Source organism: Hypanus sabinus, chromosome 4, assembly GCF_030144855.1.
Source record: "Hypanus sabinus isolate sHypSab1 chromosome 4, sHypSab1.hap1, whole genome shotgun sequence".
Lineage (NCBI taxonomy): Eukaryota > Metazoa > Chordata > Chondrichthyes > Myliobatiformes > Dasyatidae > Hypanus > Hypanus sabinus.
Genome location: NC_082709.1, coordinates 119,114,687 through 119,140,835, shown reverse-complemented (window position 1 = coordinate 119,140,835; position 26,149 = coordinate 119,114,687). Strand labels below are relative to the sequence as shown.

Genomic DNA, 26,149 nt, shown 5'->3' with positions numbered 1-26,149 from the left:
GTGCCATTTGTTTTACCACCACCAAGGTTTCAGAGTCAGAGACAAAAATGAGGAGACACTATAACATCGTTAATTCCTAAAACAAAAGTCTTATTAACCTCTAAGCATAGGTATGTTTAAAAAAAAACAAAATCCAAAGGGCTGCAGAAATCAAAAATAAGTGCAGAAAATGTCAGAAATGCAGGAGATTTGGCAGCATCTGTGGAAAGAGAAACAGAATGGAAAAGCTTTTCAGGTCTAAAGGCTGGAAAATTCTTCGAGCCTTCTGACAACTTTTTGCAATTAAAGCCCGCCTCAGTTTGCATGCGTTACCCAAAGTGTTGTCTTTTTTTTCTACAGGTGCCACCTGGCCTGCTGAGAGTTTACAGTAATTCTGTCTTTTGGTGCACTTTACGAGGAAGCTGGATTAAGGCAGGGGCGAGTTAAAAACGGAAGGGTAGCCGAGTGTTAGTTAAGACGAAGAAATAAGTTTCACGGCCGCCGGCTGGATGATTCCACCCCGGTGACAGGGGGTGCTGCTCTCTGTCTGTTCAGGCTATACGGACTTCAGCTCATCGGTATTTCGACACTATCGCACCGACTCTTGTACTGTGAATGAGTGGACCCTGAAAACCCTGGTTTTCACTTTGGATAGAGATGAACAGGAACTTCTCGTCCCGCAGCCTCTGGTCAGAGTCGGGTCAGGGTACAGTGTGCGGGCATCAGGCGGGCGGCAAAGGGGGAGCCGGCCAGCGGCAGGCGGCTTTCGGCTCCGGCTCCGGGTGCGAGGTCGCGGCGTCGTCCTGGTCGTGGCGTCCGCAGGCGGTCTGCGTGCTCAACGAGACGGCCAAGCCGCAGAGCCCGGAGTGGGGAGCGCTGCAGTGTCTGGAGCGGGCGTGCCGGAGCGTGGACACCGAGCTCACCACCTTCCCTTTTGGGAAGCTCGACTTCGGAGAGGCGATGGTCCTCGACTCGTTCTACAATGCAGGTTAGTAAGGAAACTTACAGTAACAAAAAAAGAAGACACTGGCTATTCATCCTTTTACAGCGTAAATATTTCCTTTTTACGATTGCAATTAATAAATGACTTTGTAATAAAGTATTTTATTAATAAAATTAAAGTATTGAAACAAATACTTTTATAAAAATATTAACTTATTCACTGAAAAACCATCAAATCTAATACAAAACATTTGCTGGGGAGGCTGGTGCCCATGATGGAGCTGGCTGAGTTTACAATCCTCTTCAACTTTTTCCCATCCTGTGCAGTGTCCGTTCGACACCAGACGCCGATGCAACCAGTTAGAATGTTCTCCACTGCAGAACTTCGCGAGTCTTTGGTGACAAGCCAAGTCTCCTCCAACACCAAATGAAATTTAGCCGCTGTCGTGTCTGCTTTGTGACTGCGTCAGTATGTTGTGCCCGGGATAGATCTTCGGAGATGTTAACACTCAGGAACTTGAAACTGCTCAGCCTTTCCACTGCAGGGCCTTCCATGAGGACTGGTGTGTGTTCCCTCGACTTCCCCTTCCTGAAGTCAACAAATAATACCTTGATCTCACTGACGTTGAGTGTAAGGTTGTCGTTGCGACACCACCCGCTGATCTATCTCGCTCCTGCACGCCTTCTCATCACCACCTGAGATTCTGCCAATAATAGTAGTGTCAACGTCAAACTTATGCATGGTCTTTGCGCTGTGCCTCGCCACGCAGTCATGGGTGTATTGAGAGTAGAGCTGAGCAGTGGGCTGAGCAGGCATCCTTGAGGTGTGCCAAGTGTTCAGGGGATGCTATTGCCTCTGTGCAATGACTGTGTTCTTCTGATGAGGAAGTCAAGGAACCAGTTGCAAAGGGAAGTCCAGAGGCCCAACTTTTGGATCTTCTTAATTCAAACTGAGGGTATAGTTGTGTTGAAGGCTGAGTTGTAATCAATAGACAGCAGTCTGAGATAGGTAGGTATTGCCATTGTACAGGTGGTCCAATACTGAGTGCAGAACCAGTGAGACTGCATCCGCTGCAGACCAATAGGCAATTACAGTGGGTCCAGGTCCTCGCTCAAGCAGAAGCTGATTCGAGCCACAACCAACCCCTGAAAACACTCCATCACAGTAGATGTGAATGCAGCTACCTGATGGTCATTGAGGCAGCTCACCATGCTCTCGCTGGGCACTGGTATGGCTGTTGCCCTTCTGAAGCAGGTGGGAACCTCCAGCTGCAGTAGTGACAGACTGAAGATGTCCTTGAAGCACTTAGTTGGAACAGGCTTTTTAGTGGCCTGCAAGTTACACAGTGAGGGCCTGATGCATTGAGAAGGTTCACCCTCTTGAGAGATGTTCTGACATTGGCCTCGAAGGCAAAGATCAGAGGGGCAGTAGATGCTGTGGGGATTCACACAGGTATAACTTTATTCTCCGTTTTGAAGCGTGCATAAATGATGTTGAGCTCATGTGGGAGTGGAGCATCACAGCCGTTCACGAGGTTAGTCTTTGCTTGTAGGAAGTAATGGCCTGCAAACCCTGCCATTGGTGCAGGATAAGGTAGAAAATAACATTGAGTTTATCAGCACCACCGGACATTGATCAAGTCCCATTCAAGGAAGCTGAGAGTATTGATAGGTTGTTTATATTCAGTGTCTCTCTGTGAGTTGTGTGTTGGCCATGTGTTACCAGGGACCAGAAGAGATGGTAGTTGACTGTGTTATCAGGTTAAAGGCACTGGCTGAAAGCTGTAACTTCCAGGTTTGGTGAGACCAGGCACTACAAAATAGTTTGGTGTATGGACTGGCAAGTGGGGAAATTCAAGCAAACAATGCTGCCACGCTGGGTCTGATGGCTGAGGGAGAATGCAGAATGGTTAATAGTATGGAAGAACATGAAATATTTCTCATCAGGTGCTGATGGGGAGAAACCCCAAAGGGATGGCAATGGCTTCTTTGTAATCCAGACTCATTGATCTCTCACATTATTATGGTGGGGAAATTGTAGCTCATGTGAATGCTGAGGGTAGGAAGACTGTAACATAGAACCTACCCTACCTCAGTATAATCGTGTCAGCCAAATGGATGTTTCAATTGTTAGTAGATTTAAATTATCAACCACTTGCATGGGGTGTATCACTCTGAGGAAGATGACTACAGGTAAAGACAGTAGTTCTGTTTGCCTCAAATCAAGAGGCAAACTTGTGGAAGGTATCCATGGTATATCAGTTCAGGAAAGTTACCAAAAACTAGAAAGTTGCCATTGAGATGTTCCAATAAAGATACTGTCTATACCTGAGAGTGGGGAATGAAGAGGTTGAATTGGATATATTAAGTGGAGTTTGTTGTACAGCTGGAGTGGGAGTTGTCAGCTACATGTCAGTAAGCACTTTCTCAGCTTTGCTGAATTCCCTTTTGGATCTCAAATCATTTTTAATGGTCTACAGTAATGTGGTATAGAAACTAATGCTGAGTGCAATAGATGGACTGTACATCTGTCTAAGAAAGGTGAGAGCAGATGTTCCCGTACATATAGATGAGTCCAGGTACTTATCATGGACAACAATTGGATTGAGATTTTAAAAAAAACTGTGTGCTTTTAGAGTTTATTTTGATAGTGATCCAAGAACTATTCAATGCCCTGGAGATGTTGGCTTTACCCATGAAGGTCACTGGTGCAACAATCAGCATGCCAGAGGAACTCACAGAGTGTTGAGCAGCATCTGTGAGAGGAAAGGAGTGTCAGTGTTTTGGGTTGAAACCTTGAACTGGTCAGACAGGCTCTAGAAATTTCAGAAAATGGAAAACTTAGCGATTTGGCCACACTAGGACCGACACTGACAACAATGTGAACAAGGTGAAGTGGACTGTATCTCTGTCTAAGAAAGGTGAGAGCAGATGTTCCCGTGGCATGCGGGTATGGTGAGATGAACTCTGTCTCTCTGTGTGAAACAAGATGTGATGATGGTACGGGCTGTGATGGCCAGGCACCAGTACGGATGGATTCTGGGGAGAGTTCAGCTATGGAGGAGCACACGGTTTGCATCTTAAGATGAGGGAAATGATAGAATGGCAGCTCTGGTAGAGAGGAGAAAAGCTAGAAGTTGAATCAATGCAACAGGTGTGCGTGGTTGAAAGTAGATCCAACTGTATGGAGCCAAGTTTAACACCCCCTGGGGTGAGTTTGTAATGTGAGTGAAGAAAGAACTAGCAAGAAGAGTGTATTTTAAGTTGTGTGTTTGCAGAGATGAGTTTTGAAGGGTCTACTAGCAGGTGTTGTGAATATTTTAACTTTATTGAGAGGGATAACTGAACTAATCACTGCAGTACGATGGGAGTTACTTAATGTTCATGGTGCTAGCATATGTGGGGGGCATCAGAAGCTGTAAAGCTGTTAAAGAGACACAGCAAAAGAAAACCATGAATGCAGATCAGGGTGAGATGCCCTGGAGCATGTGTGAGCAGTTTAGATACGGACTAATCAGGCTGTAATGATATGATGTTTTCTGAGCAATGCATAGGTGCAGCCCTCAGTAGCAACCAGCTCTGTGATTTGTTGAAATGGGCAAAATGGCTAATATGGATGTAGTGGGATAAAGTCTGGCCTTAATACTCCAGGATATAAGGCAGCAGCTCATCATTGTTGGGACAACAGCAGTGATATTACCATTGGAAAGATAGAAGGTGCGATGCTTGACATGGGCTATTTCAGCAGTTGAATGCTGGATGAGAGTAGGCAGAACTTGGGAAAGGGTGCACTGGTTATAGGCTCTCCGGAGAGCAGGAGCTGCTGAATGGCCTGAACGATGCCTTGAGGATAAATTATGTTGCGACATGGAGGCGACGGGGAGGTGTTGGGTCTGAAGCCTTGCATGATGTTAACTTGAGTTTGGAAGTACTGATAGCAGATCAGCGTATTGTGGCCAAGGCGCAGCAGGAGAGGCTGAGAACTCTCGCTGACTGGTATACACTTGGAAACACCCAAAGAGGAAAGGTCAGAAATTTTCAAAGGGTCGGTAGAGAAAAGGAATGGTGTAGTATCCGTTAGTGCACAGGAAGACAGAGAGAATGTGAGAGTGTGAGGCAGGGTGTATTAGGAGAAAATTATAAATTGCTATTACAGGTGTTATTGCCATTTGGATTATGGACATTCCTCCTTATAGAGCTTGCAAACTATAGAATGATGATGGCTTATAGAGCCAAAAAGTTTGAGATACAGAATACAATTTACTCTCATGAAATTTTTCTGGAGTGGTGGGTGGGGAGTAAATCAAAAACACACAATTTATTCTTCAACTTGCATTTCTAGGTGCATGTGCAGATGATGTGGTGTAATGATATGGAAAGTTGTGATTATTGACCATTGTCTAGGAAATATAATTCCACCCTTACCCTCCAATAATGTCGAGCAGTATTATGATTTCTGTGTTGATAAACTGGAATAGTGGTTACCAACCCTTTTTGGGTTTCTACCCTCTTGGCTCCCAGACCACATCCCCAGTGCCCCCTCCCCCTTTCGGGCAGTACATAAAAACAATGAAGAATTTTGTTTTACAATGTGAAGTGAAAGAAAGTAGGAACTGCAAGTTCAAAGCAGTGACAAATAATTGCAAAAATTATTCAAATCTTTATAAAGTTACAAATAAAATTATTTCTTTAACAGTAAAAACTATTTTCATTGACCATTTTAGCACGTACCTTCGTAGCCCAACTATTCATTATTATATTGCTTCATCTTATGTTTGTTACAGCTTTATGAAATTAATATAACTAAGAAGCAAATATTCATTACCTTGCAAAGTTGACTCATCCAACTGCAGAGCAAATTCTGTTGTCCTAATTATGTTGGAAAACGTGTCCCCCACATTCTCAGACATTTCATCTATTTGTCTTTGAATGGAGTTGTTGGTGAGCGGAAAGACTTTAATTATTTGATCTGGTGACTAATGCAAAACCATATGCAGAGCATCCCTTCCTGCTGACAGAATCAGTTCTTCTCCAATTGCGTGAGGCTTTCCAGATTTATCAATGAGCAAAGAAATGTACGAAACATTTTGTTGTGAAGTGCAAACAAATATGTTTTGTTTCTGATTTCTGAAAGTTTTCATGATGAAGTGACTGAAAATACATAAGCCAAGTTTTTGTTTACTTTATCAGAGTATGTTTTCTTCAAATATTCAAAAAGCCTGGAAGGTTTCATTGCCTCATTTGAAAAAGTGCAGTTTCACACTACAAACACAATGGCTGCTGTTGGTTGCATGGTGTAGGTATAAATTAATATTCCAGATACTCCACACTGTACTGTCTAAACTTCTTTATCGTTTGGTTTGCTTCTGCCATTTTCACTAAAGTTTAATGATCACAGTCAATTGTCTATTGTTTAAGTCCAAACTCAAGTGCTGTGATCAATAAAGGGGAAAGTTATGATGTCATAATTTCTTAGGTGAAACCTGCCTCTCCCTCAAGTTGCGTAAAGTGGGACAGTGATATCTCGGTTGGGCCGTGCTAGATTAATGCAGCCAAGGTGATCTGCATGAGCAGATTCTGAACTTTACATCATATCCTAATTGTGTCACTGCGTGATTAGAGTATGGCAATTGTACTAGATAACACTACAGTAGTTAACGGCAATAATGGCACAATTCACACAGTCCTGAAATGGATAAATTTTGAATGGGATGTTACACCTGCAACACTTGCTAGGCTCATATTGAAGAGAAAAGAGTTCTCTCTGAGACCTAGCAGTATTAATGCCTCAACCAACGCCACTAACATTAGTCTTCCTCATTGAGTTGTGTCAAAGTAATATTCACTTCTATTTATTGTGGTAAATAGCAGGGATAGTCAGGATATTTGTTTCGGGGGATAAAATAGCAGGAGGTACATAAACTTTTTACAATTAAAAAAAATATTTAAACCATGTCTGAGGCATGTTTTACAGGAAGACTCCAGTAACCATCAGTTTGTTTTTCAATGTACGTCTCTTGGTGCATCGCAAGTCCATTGGACCAATCCAAGGAGTGTTTGCTTTGGATCATGGGGTCTGCTGCTGGAATAGATAAGCACAGGGTTTAGTATTGTGTGAGCAGACATCATTGTCCATAGGCGGTCAAGAGAGAGGCTAGAGGAAGGATCAAGGCTAATATTATGGATCTCAAATCTGGGAAGGTTCTAGCTTGATGTTGATTTGTGATGCACCAAGGACTAAGGAAAATTTTGCTGTGCCGCAAATGGCCTGCAGCTTTGTCTTTCAAATAATAGTTTTATAGACAATAGACAATAGGTGCAGAAGTTGACCATTCGGCCCCTCGAGTCTGCACCGCCATTCTGAGATCATGGCTGATCATTCACTATCAATACCCAGTCCCTGCCTTGTCTCCATATCCCTTGATTCCCCTATCCATCAGATATCTATCTATCTCCTTCTTGAAAGCATCCAGAGAATTGGCCTCCACCATCTTCCGAGGCAGTGCATTCCACACCTCCACAACTCTCTGGGAGAAGAAGTTTTTCCTCAACTCTGTTTTAAATAACTGATCTCTTATTCTCAATCCGTGCCCTCTGGTACTGGACTCTCCCAACATCTGGAACATATTTCCTGCCTCAATCCTATCAAATCCTTTAATTATCTTAAACGTTTCAATCAGATCCCCTCTCAATCTCCTCAGTTCCAGTGTGTACAAGCCCAATCTCTCCAATCTCTCTGCGTAAGACAGCCCTGCCATCCCAGGAATCAACCTAGTGAATCTACGCTGCACTTCCTCAATTGCCAGAATGTCCTTCCTTAAACCTGGAGACCAAAACTGTACACAATATTCCAGGTGTGGTCTCACCAGGGCCCTGTACAAATGCAAAAGGACATCCTTGCTCTTGTACTCAATTCCCCTTGTAATAAAGGCCAACATTCCATTTGCCCTCTTCACTGCCTGTTGCACTTGCTCATTCACCTTCATTGACTGATGAACTAGGACTCCTAGGTCTCTTTGCATTTCTCCCTTACCTAACTCTACACCGTTCAGACAATACTCTGCCCTCTTGTTCCTGCTTCCAAAGTGGATAACTTCACATTTATTCACATTGAATGACATCTGCCAATTATCTGCCCACTCACCCAGCCTATCCAAGTCTCCCTGTATTCTCCTAACGTCCTCTTCGCATGTCACACTGCCACCCAGTTTAGTATCGTCAGCAAACTTATATATAGTTGATATAGTTTTCAATGCCCTCATCTAAATCGTTGACATAAATCGTAAAGAGCTGTGGTCCCAATACGGAGCCCTGTGGTACCCCACTAGTCACCTCGAGCCAGTCCGAGAAACACCCATTCACTGCTACCCTTTGCTTTCTATCTGCCAACCAGTTTTCTATCCATGTTGAAACCCTGCTCCCAATGCCATGAGCTCTGATTTTACTCACCAATTTCCTATGTGGCACCTTATCGAATGCCTTCTGAAAATCTAGGTTCACTACATCCACTGGCTTACCCTCGTCTAACATCCTTGTTACACCCTCAAAAAACTCCCAACAGGTTAGTCAAGCATGATTTGCCCTTGGTAAATCCATGCTGGCTCGGCCTAATCCTATTACTGCCATCAAGATAAGCCACTATTTCGGCCTTAATAATGGACTCAAGCATCTTCCCCACGACTGACGTTAGGCTAACAGGGCGATAGTTCTCCGTTTTCTCCTTCCCTCCCTTCTTGAAAAGTGGGATAACATTAGCCACGCTCCAATCTTCAGGAACTGATCCTGAATCTAAGGAACATTGGAAAATGATTACCAATGCATCCACAATTTCCTGAGCCACCTCTTTTAGAACCCTCGGATGCAGACCATCTGGACCCAGGGATTTATTAGCCTTCAGTCCTATCAGTCTACTCATCACAGTTTCTTTCCTAATGTCAATCTGTTTCAATTCCTCTGGTATCTTATGACCATGGCCCATCCATACATCTGGGAGATTGCTTGTGTCCTCCCTGGTGAAGACAGATCTAAAGTACACATTAAATTCTGTTGCCATTTCCCTGTTTCCCATAACAATTTCTCCCAATTCATTCTTCAAGGGGCCAACATTGTTCTTAACTATCTTCTTTCTCTTCACATAGCTAAAAAAGCTTTTGCTATCCCCTTTTATATTCCTGGCTAGACTGAGCTCATACCTGATTTTTTCTCTCCGTATTGCTTTTTTAGTTAAGATCTGCTGTTCCTTAAAACTTTCCCAATCATCTGTATTCCCACTCATCTTAGCCCTGTCATACTTCTTTTTCTTTAATGCTATACAATCTCTGACTTCCTTTGTCAACCACTGTGGCCCCTTTCCCCTCTTTGAATCCTTCCTTCTCATTGGAATGAACTGCTTTTGCATCTTTTGTATTATCCCCAAGAATATCTGCCACTGCTGATCCACTGTCTTTCCTGCCAGGGCATCCGCCCTTTTAACTTTGGCCAGCTCTTCCCTCATGGCTCCGTAGTCTCCTTTATTTAATTGCAACACTGACACCTCTGATCTGCCCTTATCCCTCTCAAATTGTAGATAAAAACTTATCATGTTATGATCACTACTTCCTAATGGCTCCTTTACTTCAAGATCACTTATCAGTTCCTGTTCATTACACATCACCAAGTCCAAAATAGCCTCGTTCCTGGTTGGCTCAAGCACAAGCTGTTCCAAAAATACATCCCTTAAACACTCCACAAACTCCCTATCCTGGGGTCCAGCACCTACCTGATTCTCCCAGTTCACCTGCATGTTGAAATCTCCCATAACGACTGCATTATCTTTAGCACATGCCAATGTTAACTCCCTAATCAACTTGTACCCAATATCCACGCTACTGTTTGGGGGCCTGTACACAACACCCATTAGGGTCTTTTTACCCTTACTGTTCCTCAGCTCAATCCACACAGACTCTACTTCCCCGTTCCTAAGTCACCCCTTGCTAAGGACTGAATCTCATTCCTCACCAACAGGGCCACCCCACCCCCTCTTCCCATATTTCTGTCTCTATGATAGCACGTATACCCTGGTACACTCAATTCCCAGGCCTGATCCCCTTGCAGCCATGTCTCCGTTATCCCAACAATATCGTAGCTCCCCATTTTCATCTGAGCTTCAAGCTCATCTGTCTTATTTCTGACACTACGCGCATTCAAGTATAGAATTCTTAGCCCATTCCTCCTCTCTTTGTTTAAAACACTGTCTATTGTACCTAACCCAGCTCCTTGAACTTTCATCGGGCTAATTGCACCTTGAATTTTGAAGACCTTCTCAAGAATTTTGATGACCTTCTCACCCAAACCTTCTACACATTTAATCCCATGCTCCTTCTGACCAACCCTCTGTACATGTAACTTTTCCAACACATGTTCTGTCTCACCTTTCTCCTTTACACAATTAATATTTGGGAAACGTGTATTCCCCACCTGTCCCTTATCCTTCATCATATCATCTTCTCTCGTATTCTGGATCCCTGCCCCCTGCACATCTAGTTTAAACCCCCCCGAGCAGCGCTGGCAAACATTCCTGCAAGAATGTTAGTACCCCTCCAGTTCAGATGTAGACCATCCCTTCGAAACAGATCCCAACGTCCCTGGAACGAAGACCAATTATCCAAAAACCTGAACCCTTCCTTCCTGCACCATGCTCTCAGCCTCATATTAATGTGCATAATCATTCTATTCTTCGCCTCACTCGCACGTGGCACAGGTAGCAATCCCGAGATTGTCACCCTGGAGGTCCTGCCTTTCAGCTTCACTCCTAACTCCCTGAACTCTCTAAGCAGGACCCCCTCACTCACCTTACCTACATCGTTGGTCCCTAAATGGACCACTACATCTTTTATGGAACATTTTGAGAGATTTTTTTTGTGAAGTGGAGCAGGTGAGGAAATAGCTTTGGTTTGGATTCCCCTTGATTATGTGACAAAATCGCACTTTGCACAATTTTAGGACATTTCAACCAATGAAGTCTTTCTACTCTGCAGGGACTAATAGAATGCAATGAAAGGTGGCACTGGCTTTACAGAGCAGCACAGCTCCACAAACATCACTGCAATTAATAAATTTTAATGTCATCTTGGTTACGGGTTAAATATAGGCCAACACAGCAGCATATACAGTGTCATTAAGGGCTTGAATATTTGGCAGGATGGCAAAGGAAATGGCTTTTGTTCCTTCCATATCCCGCTTCTCAGATGAAAATAATTTGCCAATGAGCAACCAGGGTGATGACTGTAAATATTTGGAATTGGTTTGCATTTATGAAATGCAGAAACTGGAGTATTATTCTCATTGATACATATTGTTTAAGACCAAAAGAAAAATCTGTTGTAATATGCAGGAGAGCTTTGTGCTGTTCTTTTCTACCAGTTAGCAAGTGCACATTCCAGAAATGTCAGATAGATGATAAAGTTGAGGGGGTGCCCTAACTTGAGGGACCAAACAATTAGAAATAACATTATGTTTTGTATAGTGTATAAGATACAAGAAGAAGCCAGCCCTTTGTTAGTTCAGAACTGACAAGAGATTATAATTCCTCCATGTAAAGCCTTCCGGTTATTTTTAGAACAGTTAATTTTGGATTCTGTTTCAATATTTTATTGGTGATCATGAGCAGTTAACATCCGACTTTCCATTGTTGAGACATAGTTTATTTTCTTTGCATGTAACATAATTCAAGCTAAAAGTACCTGCTAATTTTATAAGGAGGCCAAACTATGTGAAAATAAAATAAATGAAACGTTGATTGGCTGTTCATGAGCAGTGTTAGGATATAGAGCTTTCCAATTGGAGAAGAGCCTATTCCAACCTGTTACTCCTCCAAGTTTTCCATCCATCCATTCCATATTTAATGATTGATTCCCCATTGCTGATCCATCTCCTAAGTGGATTCCGGGGGCACCCCAGATAGGTTTCTAGCCTGGTCTCAAATATCCAAAATCAGAGATGAAGAGGAGTGAAGTCATGAAGGGTTTGAAAACAAAGACAAAAATTCTGAAGCCAAGTTGCTGCCAGAGTAGATGCCAATGTAGTGTGGACACCTTGCCAAACAGCTTGTAGTGTGTGTAAGCTTAGACTTATAGTTGCAGCTCTTGTGGCAGGGCTGTGTGTGTGAGATTGTTTACCAACAATTGGGACTCAAACCCAGTATTATATGTTCACAATATTGGTGGTCTGCAGGGACCAGTATCTGAGGTTAATGTGACAGTTGATAACATGTGGGGTTTGAATGGGTTCACTGATTTTGAATGCATGTGAGGTCTTTGAAATTTTTTCAGACTGTGTCTATGTCCTTGGAACTTGATAACTGGCTTTCTGGACCTAATGTTTTCTGACAGTATCTGGAGTACACTTGTGGCGATGTATTTACTTCATCTTCCATCTCTTCTATCCCTTGATGCAATTTTTGGATAGACTTGTAGTTCACTCTGTCCCATGTTTTGACATTATTCTCACAGTGTGAATGATATGTGATGCAACTATGATGCGCCTCTCCTTTTTAATATTTGGATAGGATATCTAGTTTGAACTTGGATGAGGCACTCAGTTTTGAGTGTTTTTAAAATTCACCCACTGCCTGATTAAGGTTTGATGAGATGACAAACTAATTTAAGGTAGAGTAGTGAATGTGGTGTACATGAATTTTAGTAAGGCATTTGACAAGGTTTCTCATGGTAGGCCCATTCAGAGAGTGATGAATTATGGGATTTGTAGGAAGTTTTCTGCATGGATTCAGAATTGACTTGCTCCCCGAATGCAGAGGGTGGTAATGGATGGAGAGTATTCTATCTGGACGTTGGTGTCCTGCAGGGATCTGTTCTAGGTAGGGCCCATACTCTTTGTGATTTTTATAAATGATTTAGATGAAAAAGTGGAGGGGTGGGTTATTAGGCTTACAGGTGACACAGAGGTTGGAGATGTTGTGCATAGTGTGGATCGTTGTCTAGGTTACTATGGGATGTAGTCAATGTGGAGAACTTGGCTGAAGAGTGGCAGGTAGAGTTCAATTTGGAAAAGCATGACATGATCCACTTTGGCAGATCAAACTTGAAGGCGAAGTGTAAGGTTAATGGCAGGGTTCTTAGCAGGGAGAAGGAATGGAGTGGTCTTAGCATCCAAGTCCGCAGATCCTTCGAAGTTGCTAGTGTCTCTAACAAGACATGTGGTGTGCTGTCTTTAATTAGTCAGGGGATTGAGATAATGTTGCAGCTCTATTAAACTCTGGTTAGACCAGACCTGGAGTATTGTGTCCAGTTTTAGTTGCCTCGTTATAGGAAGGATGTTTCTGTAATAAGAGAGGGGCAGAGGAGACTTATCAGGATGCTGCCTGAATTAAGGAACATATCTTATGAGGGAAAGTTGAGAGAGGTAGAGCTTTCCTCGTTGGAGTGAAGGAGGATGAGAAGTTACTTCACGGAAGATTAAGAGAGCCATTGAAAGAATAGACATCTTTTCTTCCCAGGGCTGCAATGGCTCACACCAGAGGACATCCATTTAAGGCAAGTGGAGGAGAGCTTAAGGAGGTACCAGAGGTGGACTTTTACAGAATGTTACCTCGGTGCCTGGAATATGCTGGCAGGCTTGGTGGATATAATAGAGCTATTTAAAAGTTTCTCAGATAGACTTCGGTGCAGGAAAAATGGAGGGTTATAAATTATGTGGTAGGGAAGGGTTAAACGGATTGTGGAGAAAGTTTCTCTAGATAGCACAACGTTGTCAGCTAAACGGTCCTGTGACTGGCATTAGACCATCTTTAAATATACGGGTTTAGGAATTTGTTTGAAGTTAAATTCCACAGCTCCATGCTGGGATTGAAATTTGTGCATCTTGATCGATGGTTCGGAACTCAGACTGATAGTACAGCAACGTAGCTGCTGTAGTTTATAGCTATCACCAAGCAATGCAGCTGGCTGCCCCCATCCAGATAAATCAACAGTTACTTCAAAGTGAGTTGGTTGTCTGTGACTTATGACAGTTGTATTAAGGAAGGAATATACCACTCCTTCAATATCTGTGGGTTGTCTTAATCAAAAGCTCTTAGATATCTCCCTGCAGAATTCCTCACATTGCGTGTATGCCTAAAAGTATTTTGGGGAATTTAACCAGGCCAAGACAGGCAGAGTGAATAGCAGGGCCTGGGGTATGCTGTATTGTAAACATACATGCTCCATGGAGGTAGTGAGAGGTATACAGCATGGTGAAGAAGGCCTACTATATAATTGGCATTGAGGACAAGAGTGGGGCATCATCTTAGGTTGTACAAAGAGATTGTGAGGCAGCAGTTGGAATATTGTGTGAAATGCTGGTGGATGCATACTGCAGGATGAATGTGATTGAGCTGGAGATAGTGCAGAAAATATTCGCAGGATTATTGCCTAAACTGAAGCCTTGAGTTATAAGGACAGGCTGGACAGACTAGGCCAGTTTTCTCTGGAGTGAAGAAGGCTGAGAGGTGACCTTATAGAGGTTTAGAAAACTATGAAGGATATAGATAGGATAGGTAGCCACAATTGTTTTCCCAAGGCAGGGGACATAGAATTAAGGTGAGATAAGAGAGATAGGGAGTACAAAATAGAGAGAGTACAGGGAAGATTTACTAGAATATTACCTGGGTTTCAGCACCAAAGTTACAGGGAAAGGTTGAACAAGTTAGGTCTTTATTCTTTGGAGCATAGAAGGTTGAGGGGGGACTTGATAGAGGTATTTAAAATTATGAGGGGGATAGATAGAGTTGACGTGGATAGGCTTTTTCCATTGAGAGTAAGGGAGATTCAAACAAGAGGACATGAGTTGAGAGTTAGGGGGCAAAAGTTTAAGGGTAACATGAGGGGGAATTTCTTTACTCAAAGAGTAGTAGCTGTGTGGAACGAGCTTCCAGTAGAAGTGGTAGAGGCAGGTTCGGTATTGTCATTTAAAGTAAAATTGAATAGGTACATGGACAGGAAAGGAATGGAGGGTTATGGACTGAGTGCAGGCCAGTGGGACTAAGTGAGAGTAAGCATTCGGCACGGACTAGAAGGGCCGAGATGGCCTGTTTCCGTGCTGTAATTGTTATATGGTTATGGTCATATTAAAGGAGCAGATTTTTCAATGATTGTAGGCATATGAAACAAGCGCTGGCAGAAGTTGTAAAGGCAGGTATAGCTACAATATTTAAACATTTGAACATGTAGGTAGGAAAATTTTAGAGGGAAATGAGCCAAATGGAGGGAAATAGGATTAGCTTAGGTAGCCATTTTAATCAACATGAATGACTTGGGCTGTGGGGTGGGGAGGGCTGGTTTCCCTACTGTATTACTCAATGAATGTGTGACAGTCTCCAAGTGTCATCGTGTGATGTTTCTGAATAGTTGCTGACTGTTCTGAATCCCTCATCGTCAAAAATAATTATTAAAAGAAGTGCTCTCAGATGCCTCATTCTGCAAATCAATACAGAGTATAGTCAGAGATGAGCAGTATCATGCATTATCTTCACTCTTTTGTACATAAATGTCAGAATGTCTCCATGGTTTTAAGTGCAACAGCACTGAGTTTTTGTCAGACTTTGTTTCTGTAGATGGAAGGGAAGAATCTTGCTGAATTTTGTTTGTCTTTTCCTGGAATTTCTACAATATTTAAATGACGTCTTCATGATCCATAACAATAGACAATAGACAATAGACAATAGGTGCAGAAGTAGACCATTCGGCCCCTCGAGTCTGCACCGCCATTCTGAGATCATGGCTGATCATTCACTATCAATACCCAGTCCCTGCCGTGTCCCCATATTCCTTGATTCCCCTATCCATCAGAAATCTATCCAGCTCCTTCTTGAAAGCATCCAGAAAATTGGCCTCCACCGTCTTCCGAGGCAGTGCATTCCACACCTCCACAACTCTCTGGGAGAAGAAGCTCTTCCTCAACTCTGTTTTAAATAACTGACCTCTTATTCTCAATCCATGCCCTCTGGTACTGGACTCTCCCAACATCTGGAACATATTACCTGCCTCAATCCTATCAAATCCTTTAATTATCTTAAACGTTTCAATCAGATCCCCTCTCAATCTCCTCAATTCCAGCGTGTACAAGCCCAATCTCTCCAATCTCTCTGCGTAAGACAGCCCTGCCATCCCAGGAATCAACCTAGTGAATCTATGCTGCACTTCCTCAATTGCCAGAATGTCCTTCCTTAAACCTGGAGACCAAAACTGTACACAATATATCAGGTGTGGTCTCACCAGGGCCCTGTACAAATGCAAAAGAACATCCTTGCTCTTGTATTCAATTCCCCTTGTAACAAAGGCCAACATTCCATTTGCCCTCTTCACTGCCTGTTGCACTTGCTCATTCACCTTCATTGACTGGTGAACTAGGACTCCTAGGTCTCTTTGCATTTCTCCCTTACCTAACTCGACACCGTTCAGACAATACTCTGCCCTCATGTTCCAGCTTCCAAAGTGGATAACTTCACATTTATTCACATTGAATGACATCTGCCAAGTATCTGCCCACTCACTCAGCCTATCCAAGTCTCCCTGTATTCTCCTAACGTCCTCTTCGCATGTCACACTGCCACCCAGTTTAGTATCGTCAGCAAACTTGCTGATATAGTTTTCAATGCCCTCATCTATATCATTGACATAAATCGTAAAGAGCTGTGGTCCCAATACAGAGCCCTGTGGTACCCCACTAGTCGCCTCCAGCCAGTCTGAGAAACACCCATTCACTGCTACCCTTTGCTTTCTATCTGCCAACCAGTTTTCTATCCATGTTGAAACCCTGCCCCCAGTGCCATGAGCTCTGATTTTACTCACCATTCTCCTATGTGGCACCTTATCGAATGCCTTCTGAAAATCTAGGTACACAACATCTACTGGCTTACCCTCGTCTAACATCCTTGTTACACCCTCAAAAAACTCCAACAGATTAGTCAAGCATGATTTGCCCTTGGTAAATCCATGCTGGCTCGGCCTAATCCTATTTCTGCCATCTAGATGTGCCACTATTTCGTCCTTAATAATGGACTCAAGCATCTTCCCCACGACTGACGTTAGGCTAACAGGGCGATAGTTCTCCGTTTTCTCCTTCCCTCCCTTCTTGAAAAGTGGGACAACATTAGCCACTCTCCAATCTTCAGGAACTGATCCTGAATCTAAGGAACATTGGAAAATGATTACCAATGCATCCGCAATTTCCTGAGCCACCTCTTTTAGAACCCTCGGATGCAGACCATCTGGACCCGGGGATTTATTAGCCTTCAGTCCTACCAGTCTACTCATCACAGTTTCTTTCCTAATGTCAATCTGTCTCAATTCCTCTGATATCTTATGACCCTGGCCCATCCATACATCTGGGAGATTGCTTGTGTCCTCCCTGGTGAAGACAGATCTAAAGTATGCATTAAATTCTGTTGCCATTTCCCTGTTTCCCATAACAATTTCTCCCAATTCATTCTTCAAGGGGCCAACATTGTTCTTAACTATCTTCTTTCTCTTCACATAGCTAAAAAAGCTTTTGCTATCCCCTTTTATATTCCTGGCTAGACTGAGCTCATACCTGATTTTTTCTCTCCGTATTGCTTTTTTAGTTAAGATCTGCTGTTCCTTAAAACTTTCCCAATCATCCGTATTTCCACTCATCTTAGCCCTGTCATACTTCTTTTTCTTTAATGCTATACAATCTCTGACTTCCTTTGTCAACCACTGTGGCCCCTTCCCCCTCTTTGAATCCTTCCTTCTCATTGGAATGAACTGCTTTTGCATCTTTTGTATTATGCCCAAGAATATCTGCCACTGCTGATCCACTGTCTTTCCTGCCAGGTCATCCGCCCATTTAACTTTGGCCAGCTCTTCCCTCATGGCTCCGTAGTCTCCTTTATTTAATTGCAACACTGACACCTCTGATCTGCCCTTATCCCTCTCAAATTGTAGATAAAAACTTATCATGTTATGATCACTGCTTCCTAATGGCTCCTTTACTTCAAGATCACTTATCAATTCCTGTTCATTACACATCACCAGGTCCAAAATAGCCTCGTTCCTGGTTGGCTCAAGCACAAGCTGTTCCAAAAATACATCCCTTAGACACTCCACAAACTCCCTATCCTGGGGTCCAGCACCTACCTGATTCTCCCAGTCCACCTGCATGTTGAAATCTCTCATAACGACTGCATTACCTTTAGCACATGCCAATGTTAACTCCCTAATCAACTTGTACCCAATATCCACGCTACTGTTTGGGGGCCTGTACACAACACCCATTAGGGTCTTTTTACCCTTACTGTTCCTCAGGTCAATCCACACAGACTCTACATCAAAATAAGGAAAATATTGGGGATGTTTCTGGTTGTAAGGTATCAAATCCGCATTTGTGTAAAACATTATGGAATTATTAAGGTAATGTTGACAAAGACCTTGTCTCCGAAGGTTTCTTCAAGGATTCCAGTTATTACGTTGATTGTATCTGTTTTACTCTAACATTTCCACTGAGCTGAATGCAAGTACTGTCTAGACTAGAGGATGGCGCAGACTGTGATAAAGTCATCAAGATCGTTAACAGAGTCACTGGGAAAGTAGGTGCAGGATAATCTTGGGTTATGATGTAGCAACTTTTCAACAAAGTTCTTTGGGCAGTGCAGATGATAGAGCAGCTGTCTGAAAGCTCCAGCAGTTTAGGTTCAATCCTGACCTCCTGTCCTGTTTGTGTTGCATCTCTCTGTGACCATATAGATTTCCTCTGAGCACTCATTTATTGCCACTCATCCAAAAACTATGCAGGCCGATAGGTTAATTGGCCATGTGAACTGCCTTTGGTTTGTAGGTGAGCAGTAGACAATTGGAGTTGATAGGAGCGTGAGGAAAATAAATGGGATTAGTGTAAACAAATCATTTATGGTCAGCACTGAACTGGAGGGCTGAATAGCCTGTTTCTATGTTGTACCCTTTTGATTTGATAGCTAAAGTAAAAAGAAACATGATGTCATTTGGAAGGTGCTAACATAAATCAATTTATTTTAAAGTATGTATCTTATTTTTCATTTACTTTGGCACATGTTTATAATACAGTAAACTCATCTATTGAAATTATACAAGTCTCTTAAGCAACTATCAGCACTTTGTGAAAACGCTTATCTGTAATTATCAGTTGGTCTCTGGGAGCCGAGAACTAGTCCATTTATTCATTAAAGAGGTTAAAGTGTGGTCAGGAGTAAACCTTGATGTGTTTGGTTTCCACTTGTTTCATTCCTATAATATTTCAGGAACTGATATGAAAAAATATACACATCTCATTTTGCACCCTGAGTAATCGTTATGATGCAAGCGTAATTTTAGTGAGATGTGCAAAATCCCATTCACAAGAAGCCATCTTCATCAATAATTCTGAATTGAGAATGTGTTTTAGCTGCCACTTGATGCCCTTCCATACAGACATGGGACTATGCCTCAACGATGGGTAAGAGAATTAATGGCAGCCAGTCACGTGTCCTCCACCAATAGTCATCTAGCAAATGAATAAAGTGAATTTGCAGACCCGCATGTAGCTTCTCACCCTGCAGCATTGAGGATTTGACTGTATGGCCTTCCAAATCTGACCAAATGTTAAACTCCTGCACATAACTTTTGTAGGCCAAATCAAAGGTGGTGAGAAATCAGCATATATGAAGGAGATTGAAAATCTGGCTGAATGGTGCCACACGAACAAACTCTTACCCAATGTTTGCTACACCGAGGAGCTGAGTATTGACTTCAGGAGGAGGAAACTGAAGGTTAGACCTCATGGGGGGGGGGGGAGAGTTCAGTGGTGGAGAGAGTCAGCAATTTTAAATTCCTTGCTGTTATCAGTTCAAAGGATCTGCCTTGGGCTCAACAAATACAGTTATGAAGGAAGCAATGCAGCGTTTCTACTTTCTTAGGAGTAGGCGAAGATTCGGCATGACACCTACAGGCTTCTGTAGGTGTGGAATGAAGAGTCTATTGGCTGGTTGCATCACAGCCTGGTATGGAACAGAAATTCCTACAGAATGTAGTTGATACGGCCCAGTCCATCTCGGGTAAAGTCCCTTCCACCATTGAGCACATCTACATCAAGCGTTGTCACAGGAAAGCATCATCCGTCATCAGGGACCCCCACCACCCAGGTCATTCTCTCTTCTCACTACTACCATCAGCGAGAAGGTACAGGAGCCTTAGGACTCACACCACCAAGTTCAGGAATACTTATTACTCCTCAATCATCAGCCCCTTGAACCAGAGGGAATAACTTTACTCGTCCCTCCACTGAAGTGTTCCCACAACCTCTGGACTCACTTTCAGGGACTCTTCATCTCATGTTTTTGATTTTTATTGCTGATTCATTTATTATTCTTTTTGTATCTGCGCTGTTTGTTGTCTTTTGAACATTGATTGTTTCTCCGGTTGGATGTGGCTTTTCATTGATTCTATTAAGGTCTTGGATTTACTAAGTATGCCCACAAGAAAGCAAATCTCAGGGTTGTTTATGGTAACATATATGTACTTTGATAATAAATTTACTTTGAACTTTGAATGTATATATATATATAGAGAGAGGTACTGTAGGAGACTGCATATTCTAATGTTCAGAAGGATTGCAGGGGGAAGATACTTTCAGAAGCAAGGAACATGTATTAATTATTACATGTATTAATTAATGTGCTTGTTCTGGAAAATACACAATGTAGTCATATTTCACACACCCCCCCCCCCACTATATTGCGCTGCCTGAAAATAAAAACAGTTTTTCCATATCTAACTGATTAAATCCCTTTGTTACTTTACACAGGCCATTTATATCAAATCCCAACCTTCTAAGCTCATTATGCTTATCCAACTATCCTCGTAATTTAACTGTTGGATCCCTATTTCATTTTGGTATATCTGGTGAAGCTAGTATAACTTTCCTGCTATTTGCTGCTCATCTACTTACTGTGATATTTGGTAATAATATCTTGTGTCAACGTTTATGAACTGGCTTCTGCAATCCACAGGGTGAGTAGAGTTGTATTTCTGCTTTATATAGGATCATTTTGATCCTATGTATACCTGAAGCTACACTGGTTAGGTTAGGCTGCATGCATTCACCAAAATGAGGAAGTGGGGCTTGTAGCCTTTGTTAGACAAGGAGACAGAGTTGGGAGAAGGAGGTTAGTTCACTAATTTCTGGCTAAAGCAAGACTCCTTTCACTATAGTTTGGGTGAAGGGTGGTGGGTGTTTAGTTCAGGGATCCCTGCAGTTAAATTGGGTTAGCTTCCACCTCCCAAATAAGAAGGAGCATGGAAATGTTAATGCGTCGGATTGCATTTGTTGTTTTGGATGCACACAAAGTGCCAACTTTACTCTGCCTATATGACAGGTATGGATGATCACTGGGGCACCATCTGAGTCACGATTACATCAGGCTAATCTAATTTGGCTAATTGCTGACAAATTTCAAGATATGACAATCCTTACACCTTTCCTGCAAAATATATTGCTTAATGGATTTAAAAGTTGAACCCTGCTGGAAATGAGTTTATTGGTAAAGATGAACATTTGAATCTGACTTTAAAATTGCTTAAAATAATTTCAAACAATCTGTGCTTAACTGAATTAAATGAGATTGCAGAGACCTGATTTATGCTTCAGATTTCCAAATTTTATTTGCTTGAACTTTTTTTTTCTTGGTCTTTGATTCTAGGTTTCAGAATTTCTCAAAAGCTAATGTTAAGTTAATTATTAATTTCCTTCTTTTTTCTTTGTCTGCCATAGTTGGCCAGCATTACTAATATTTCAAATCTGGAAGTGGTGTATTTGAAAATAAAGATTACCAATATGCCTTTAATTTATCCACCTCTTCTTTTAACACCCTGGGATGGAAATTATCAGGTGCTGGAGATGTGTCTACTATAAATCTCTGTATTTTCTCCATTGCTGTTTCATAAAATATGAATTCAGTTATGTCCTAGCCATGAGTTGCTTGTTATTTATTTCTGGCTCTCTTCATTCCACAAAATGTAATAATGCGTAGTTCTCATTTAACAAGGCACCTTTTATTTATTTGTAGCCTATTGTGACTATAACTACTCAGTTCCATGGATTTTCCTTGGATTTGTTTAAGATGTTTATCTTGGCTGATTGTTAACGTACATTACTTAATCTCACATGGAGCTTTTGCCTTTTAAGGAAACGTACTGTCTTTTTTAAAATTGTGCTATAAACTTGTTTTGAAAGGCTTTCATTCCAAAGGCCGGACCCCCTTCTTTGGCACCCTCCCTGAACTCTATGTTCTTAGTGCTGGTTACTCTAGGTCACTAAGTGCCTTGTTCCTTCCTTTCTCAAGGATGTTGACCTCTTCCGTTAAGGTCAGAACCATTTCCTTTCTCATGGTTACAAGTTACTGCTGTTCCTCTTTCCAATGTCAAGCCATCTTCAAGGAATGGAATGTTTGCTGACTTGCTGATACAAATTATTTAATTATAAAATGACAGTTGCATCTGAGTTTCTGAGGATTTGCTTTCCCATGTGCAACCCTGCTGTGTAAATGCTTTGTGCTCTTTTTCTCAACGTCATTAAACACAAAGTACACTGTTGACTGTACTAGCTTCCACTGCTTATCTCAACTTTAAATGTTATTGTTGAACCGCAGACGAAAATGCCACCGTGAGACAGCAGAAAATAATGAAGAGGTGGAAGAGAATGATTTATATATATTGTCAACATTACAACATTTACACAACCTGTAAATGCGGTGCTGTTAGAGAGCTGGGCGGTTCAGTGGCACAGATAGCTCCATAGCTGTCTCATAGCTCCAGCAACCAGAATTTCTTCCTGACCTTTATTTTCTGTGAGGAGTTTGCACATTCTCTCTGCATCCCAAAGGTTGTCTATTGTAAATTGTCCCAAGTGTGTTGGTGAGTGGTAGAAGGTCTGGGGATTTGATAGGAAGGTAGTGTGAATAGGGTCTGACTTCGTGGGAAACTGGGTAAAAGGATTGATGACTATAGTGGAGGTTTTCTGGATGGACCTAATAAGGCCTTTGACAAAGTCTTGAATCATAGGCTAATCTGGAAGGTTACAGTGTATGGTATCCAGTGAGAGCTAGCTAACTGGATGTGTAAATGGTTAGAAAGTAGGAACCAAGGGTGATGGTAGAAGGTTGTTTCTTGGACTGAAGACCTATAAGTAAGTGTCTACCACAGAGTTTGGTGTTGGAACATGTGCCATTTGTTATTTAAATGATTGGATGGGAATATACAAGGTATAGTTGGTAAGTTTGTAGATAACACTAAAATAGGTGGTATTGTAGACACTGAAAAAATTATCAAAAATTTCAGGGGGATCTTGACCAGCTAGGTAAGTGTGCTGAGCTTTGGCTTTCAATTTGGATAAGTGTTTAGTGTTGAATTTTGGAAACTCAAACCAGGTAATGAGATACATTGAACGGTAGGGCCCTGGGGAGTGTTGTAGTACAGAAGAATTTAGGAGTGCAAGTACATAATTTGCTGAAAGTGACAGGTAGGCAGAGGGGTGAAAAATGCAGTTTGACATGCTGACCTTCATCAATCAGGGCTCTGAGCATTGGAGTTGCCATGTTGCAGTTATACAAGACTTGGAAAGGCCACTCTTGGAGTATTGTGTATTTATTTGGTTACTCTGTTAAAGGTGTTGTCATTTCAGAGGACCTCTCCTGGGCCTAGCATGTAAATGGAATTATGAAGAAAGCACAGCAGCGCCTTACTTCCATAGGGATTTGTGAAGATTCAGGATGATATCTAAAACTTTGATAAACTTCTATAGATGTTTGGTGGACAGTATGTTAACTGGCTGCATCACAGCCTGGTATGGAAACACCAATGCCCTTGAACTGAAAATCCTACAAAAAAGTAGTGGATACGGCCCAGTCCATCACAATTGATAAATGAGTCAAGGTGAAGTCCTTCCCACCATTGAGCACACCGTTGTCACAGGAAAGCGACATCCTTTGTCAGACAACACCCTCCGCCCTCCCACCCACCAAGGACGTGCTTTCTCCTTGCTGCTTCCATCAGGAAGAAAGTACAGGAACCTTGGGATTCACACCACCAGACTCAGGAACAGTTATTACCTCTCACCCATCAGGCTCTTGAACCAGAGCGGATAACTTGACTCACCTGTGAGTCTGTTGGGATCATCTATTGCATCCGGTGCTCCCGGTGTTGCCTCCTCTACATCGGTGAGACCCGACGCAGACTGGGGGACCGCTTCGTCGAGCATCTCTGCCACAACAGACAGGATCTCCAGGTTGCCACCCACTTCATATCTGCTTCACATTCCCATTTGGATATGTCCATATCTGGCCTCCTCCACTGCCATGATGAGGCCAAACTCAGGTTGGAGGAACAACACCTCATATACTGTCTGGGTAGTATCCAGCCCCTTGGCATGAACATTGAATTCTCCAACTTCTGGTAATTCCCTCCCTCTCCCTTCCCCCATCCCAGTTTCACTCTGCCTCCTCCTCCAGCTGCCTATCACTTCCCTCATGGTTCAGCCTCCTTCTACTATACATAATGCTTTACATTCCTCCTTCACCTTTCCTGCCTATCCCCTCCCTGCTTCCCTCCCCCACCCCTTGATCTTTCCTCTTACTGGTTTTTCACCTGGCACCTACCAGCCTTCTCCTTCCCACCCTCCCCCCACCTTCTTCTCCCCTGCCCCCTCCCACTTCAGACTTGATGAAGGGTCGTGGCCCGAAACGTTGATTGCTTACTTCCACGGATGCTGCCCGACCTGATGAGTTCCTCCAGCGTGCTGTGCGTGTTGCTTTGACCACAGCATCTGCAGGGTATTTTCTGATTTGACTCAACTTCACTTACCCCACCACTGAACTGTTCCCACAACCTATGGACATACTTTCAAGGACTCTTTGTCTCATGTTCTCAATATTTATTGATTTTTTTTCCTCAGCTGAAGCTGGTAAAACCTGAGGTACAAGCAAGGCCAAGTATGTCCATTTCTCAATTGCCAGAAACTTTCAGACTATTCTGGTGGTGTTTCATATTGTGGCATTCTGGCAATGTACACAGATATTACAGTGTAGCCTTAATTGTTTAATACTGTTGTGCAGTGCCTTTGGGATGACACCAGTAGTAGATATTAATATTGGGACAATGTATACCCTGTTCATGTTCCAAAGTCTTTCAATTCCCTCTGTTAATTCAGCATATTTCTGTTGTTTTTCACTTATTGATATTTGTAAGTTATGTGTGTTTGGAATGGCTTTATCAATTAAATAATTTGTTTTTGCTTGTTCATTCTGTATTATTATATCCAGATCATTATTATGGATTGTCCTATTTATAGTAACTGATCAGTCATAATATAATTTGTGGCATTCTGATTTGTGTGTGGGCTGGCATAGACCTGAGTTGAATTGGCCTATTTTATTAGAAAATACAAGATAATGGAAATGTTGCCATGAAGAAATTTAAATTGACACAACTCTGTGTGTCAAATCTCAAATCTTTGTTTATTTCCAAAGTAAATGGAAGTTGGGCACCTAACACCTCAAGCCTGTCTTCTATTCACTGACAATCTAACTCTGTTGCCCCATCTTTTATCAAAATCCCTGGAGATACAAGAATGTGAGAAACAGAAGCAAGATATGGCCGTTTGGCCTCTTGGCTAAGATCATGAGTTGGTTAGGATCTCAGTAGGATCATGAATGTTCTTATATTTCAGGATTTCATTCTTGCATCAAACCCACTCCTCCTAGTTTCCTTGGAAAATTTTATTAAGAAAATACCAAAAAAATGGCTTTTTCGATATCATCCTGAATATACTCTGTGATATTTTGATGTTGAATCAATTTAGGTTTTGCCAGTTATAAATTTTGATATTGTCTTGAATACATGTTTGTAAAACCTCTTTGAGAGAGAATTGCAAAGACACACCTCCTCTGGGTCATGGAGCAGTGGGACCTGAGCCGCCAGAAGTCAGGAGTGACATACAGGGAGAGGCAACTGGTAGACAGGAGGGGTCACAAGGGATGGTTGAAGCTGGAGGAGCTGAAGATGGGATAAGGCAGTCTCAAAGAGTCAGGAAGCCACTCGAGAGGCTGGCCTATCCTCTTAGTGAGATATGCCATTATAATTCACAAATGGATTGGAGATGATGATGTCATGAAGTATTGATGATGGGTTGATAAAGGTTCAAAGTCAGGAGGACATGACCAGCTTTTGGT

General features: G+C 42.3%; 1 protein-coding gene across 4 annotated transcripts in view; it reads left to right on the top strand.

Moving 5' to 3' along the window:
• Positions 1-344: 344 nt before the first annotated feature.
• Positions 345-26,149, top strand: part of map3k15 (mitogen-activated protein kinase kinase kinase 15) — a 150,248-nt gene continuing 124,443 nt past the window's right edge. For 2 of the 4 annotated variants that reach the window (XM_059968014.1, XM_059968013.1), the window contains exon 1: positions 357-967. In XM_059968014.1, coding sequence (XP_059823997.1) covers positions 637-967 — 331 coding nt within the window. In that variant the 5' untranslated portion in view covers positions 357-636. Of the gene's footprint in view, positions 968-26,149 lie in introns of all 4 variants that reach the window. The other 2 variants (XM_059968015.1, XR_009511766.1) reach the window with 2 other exon arrangements.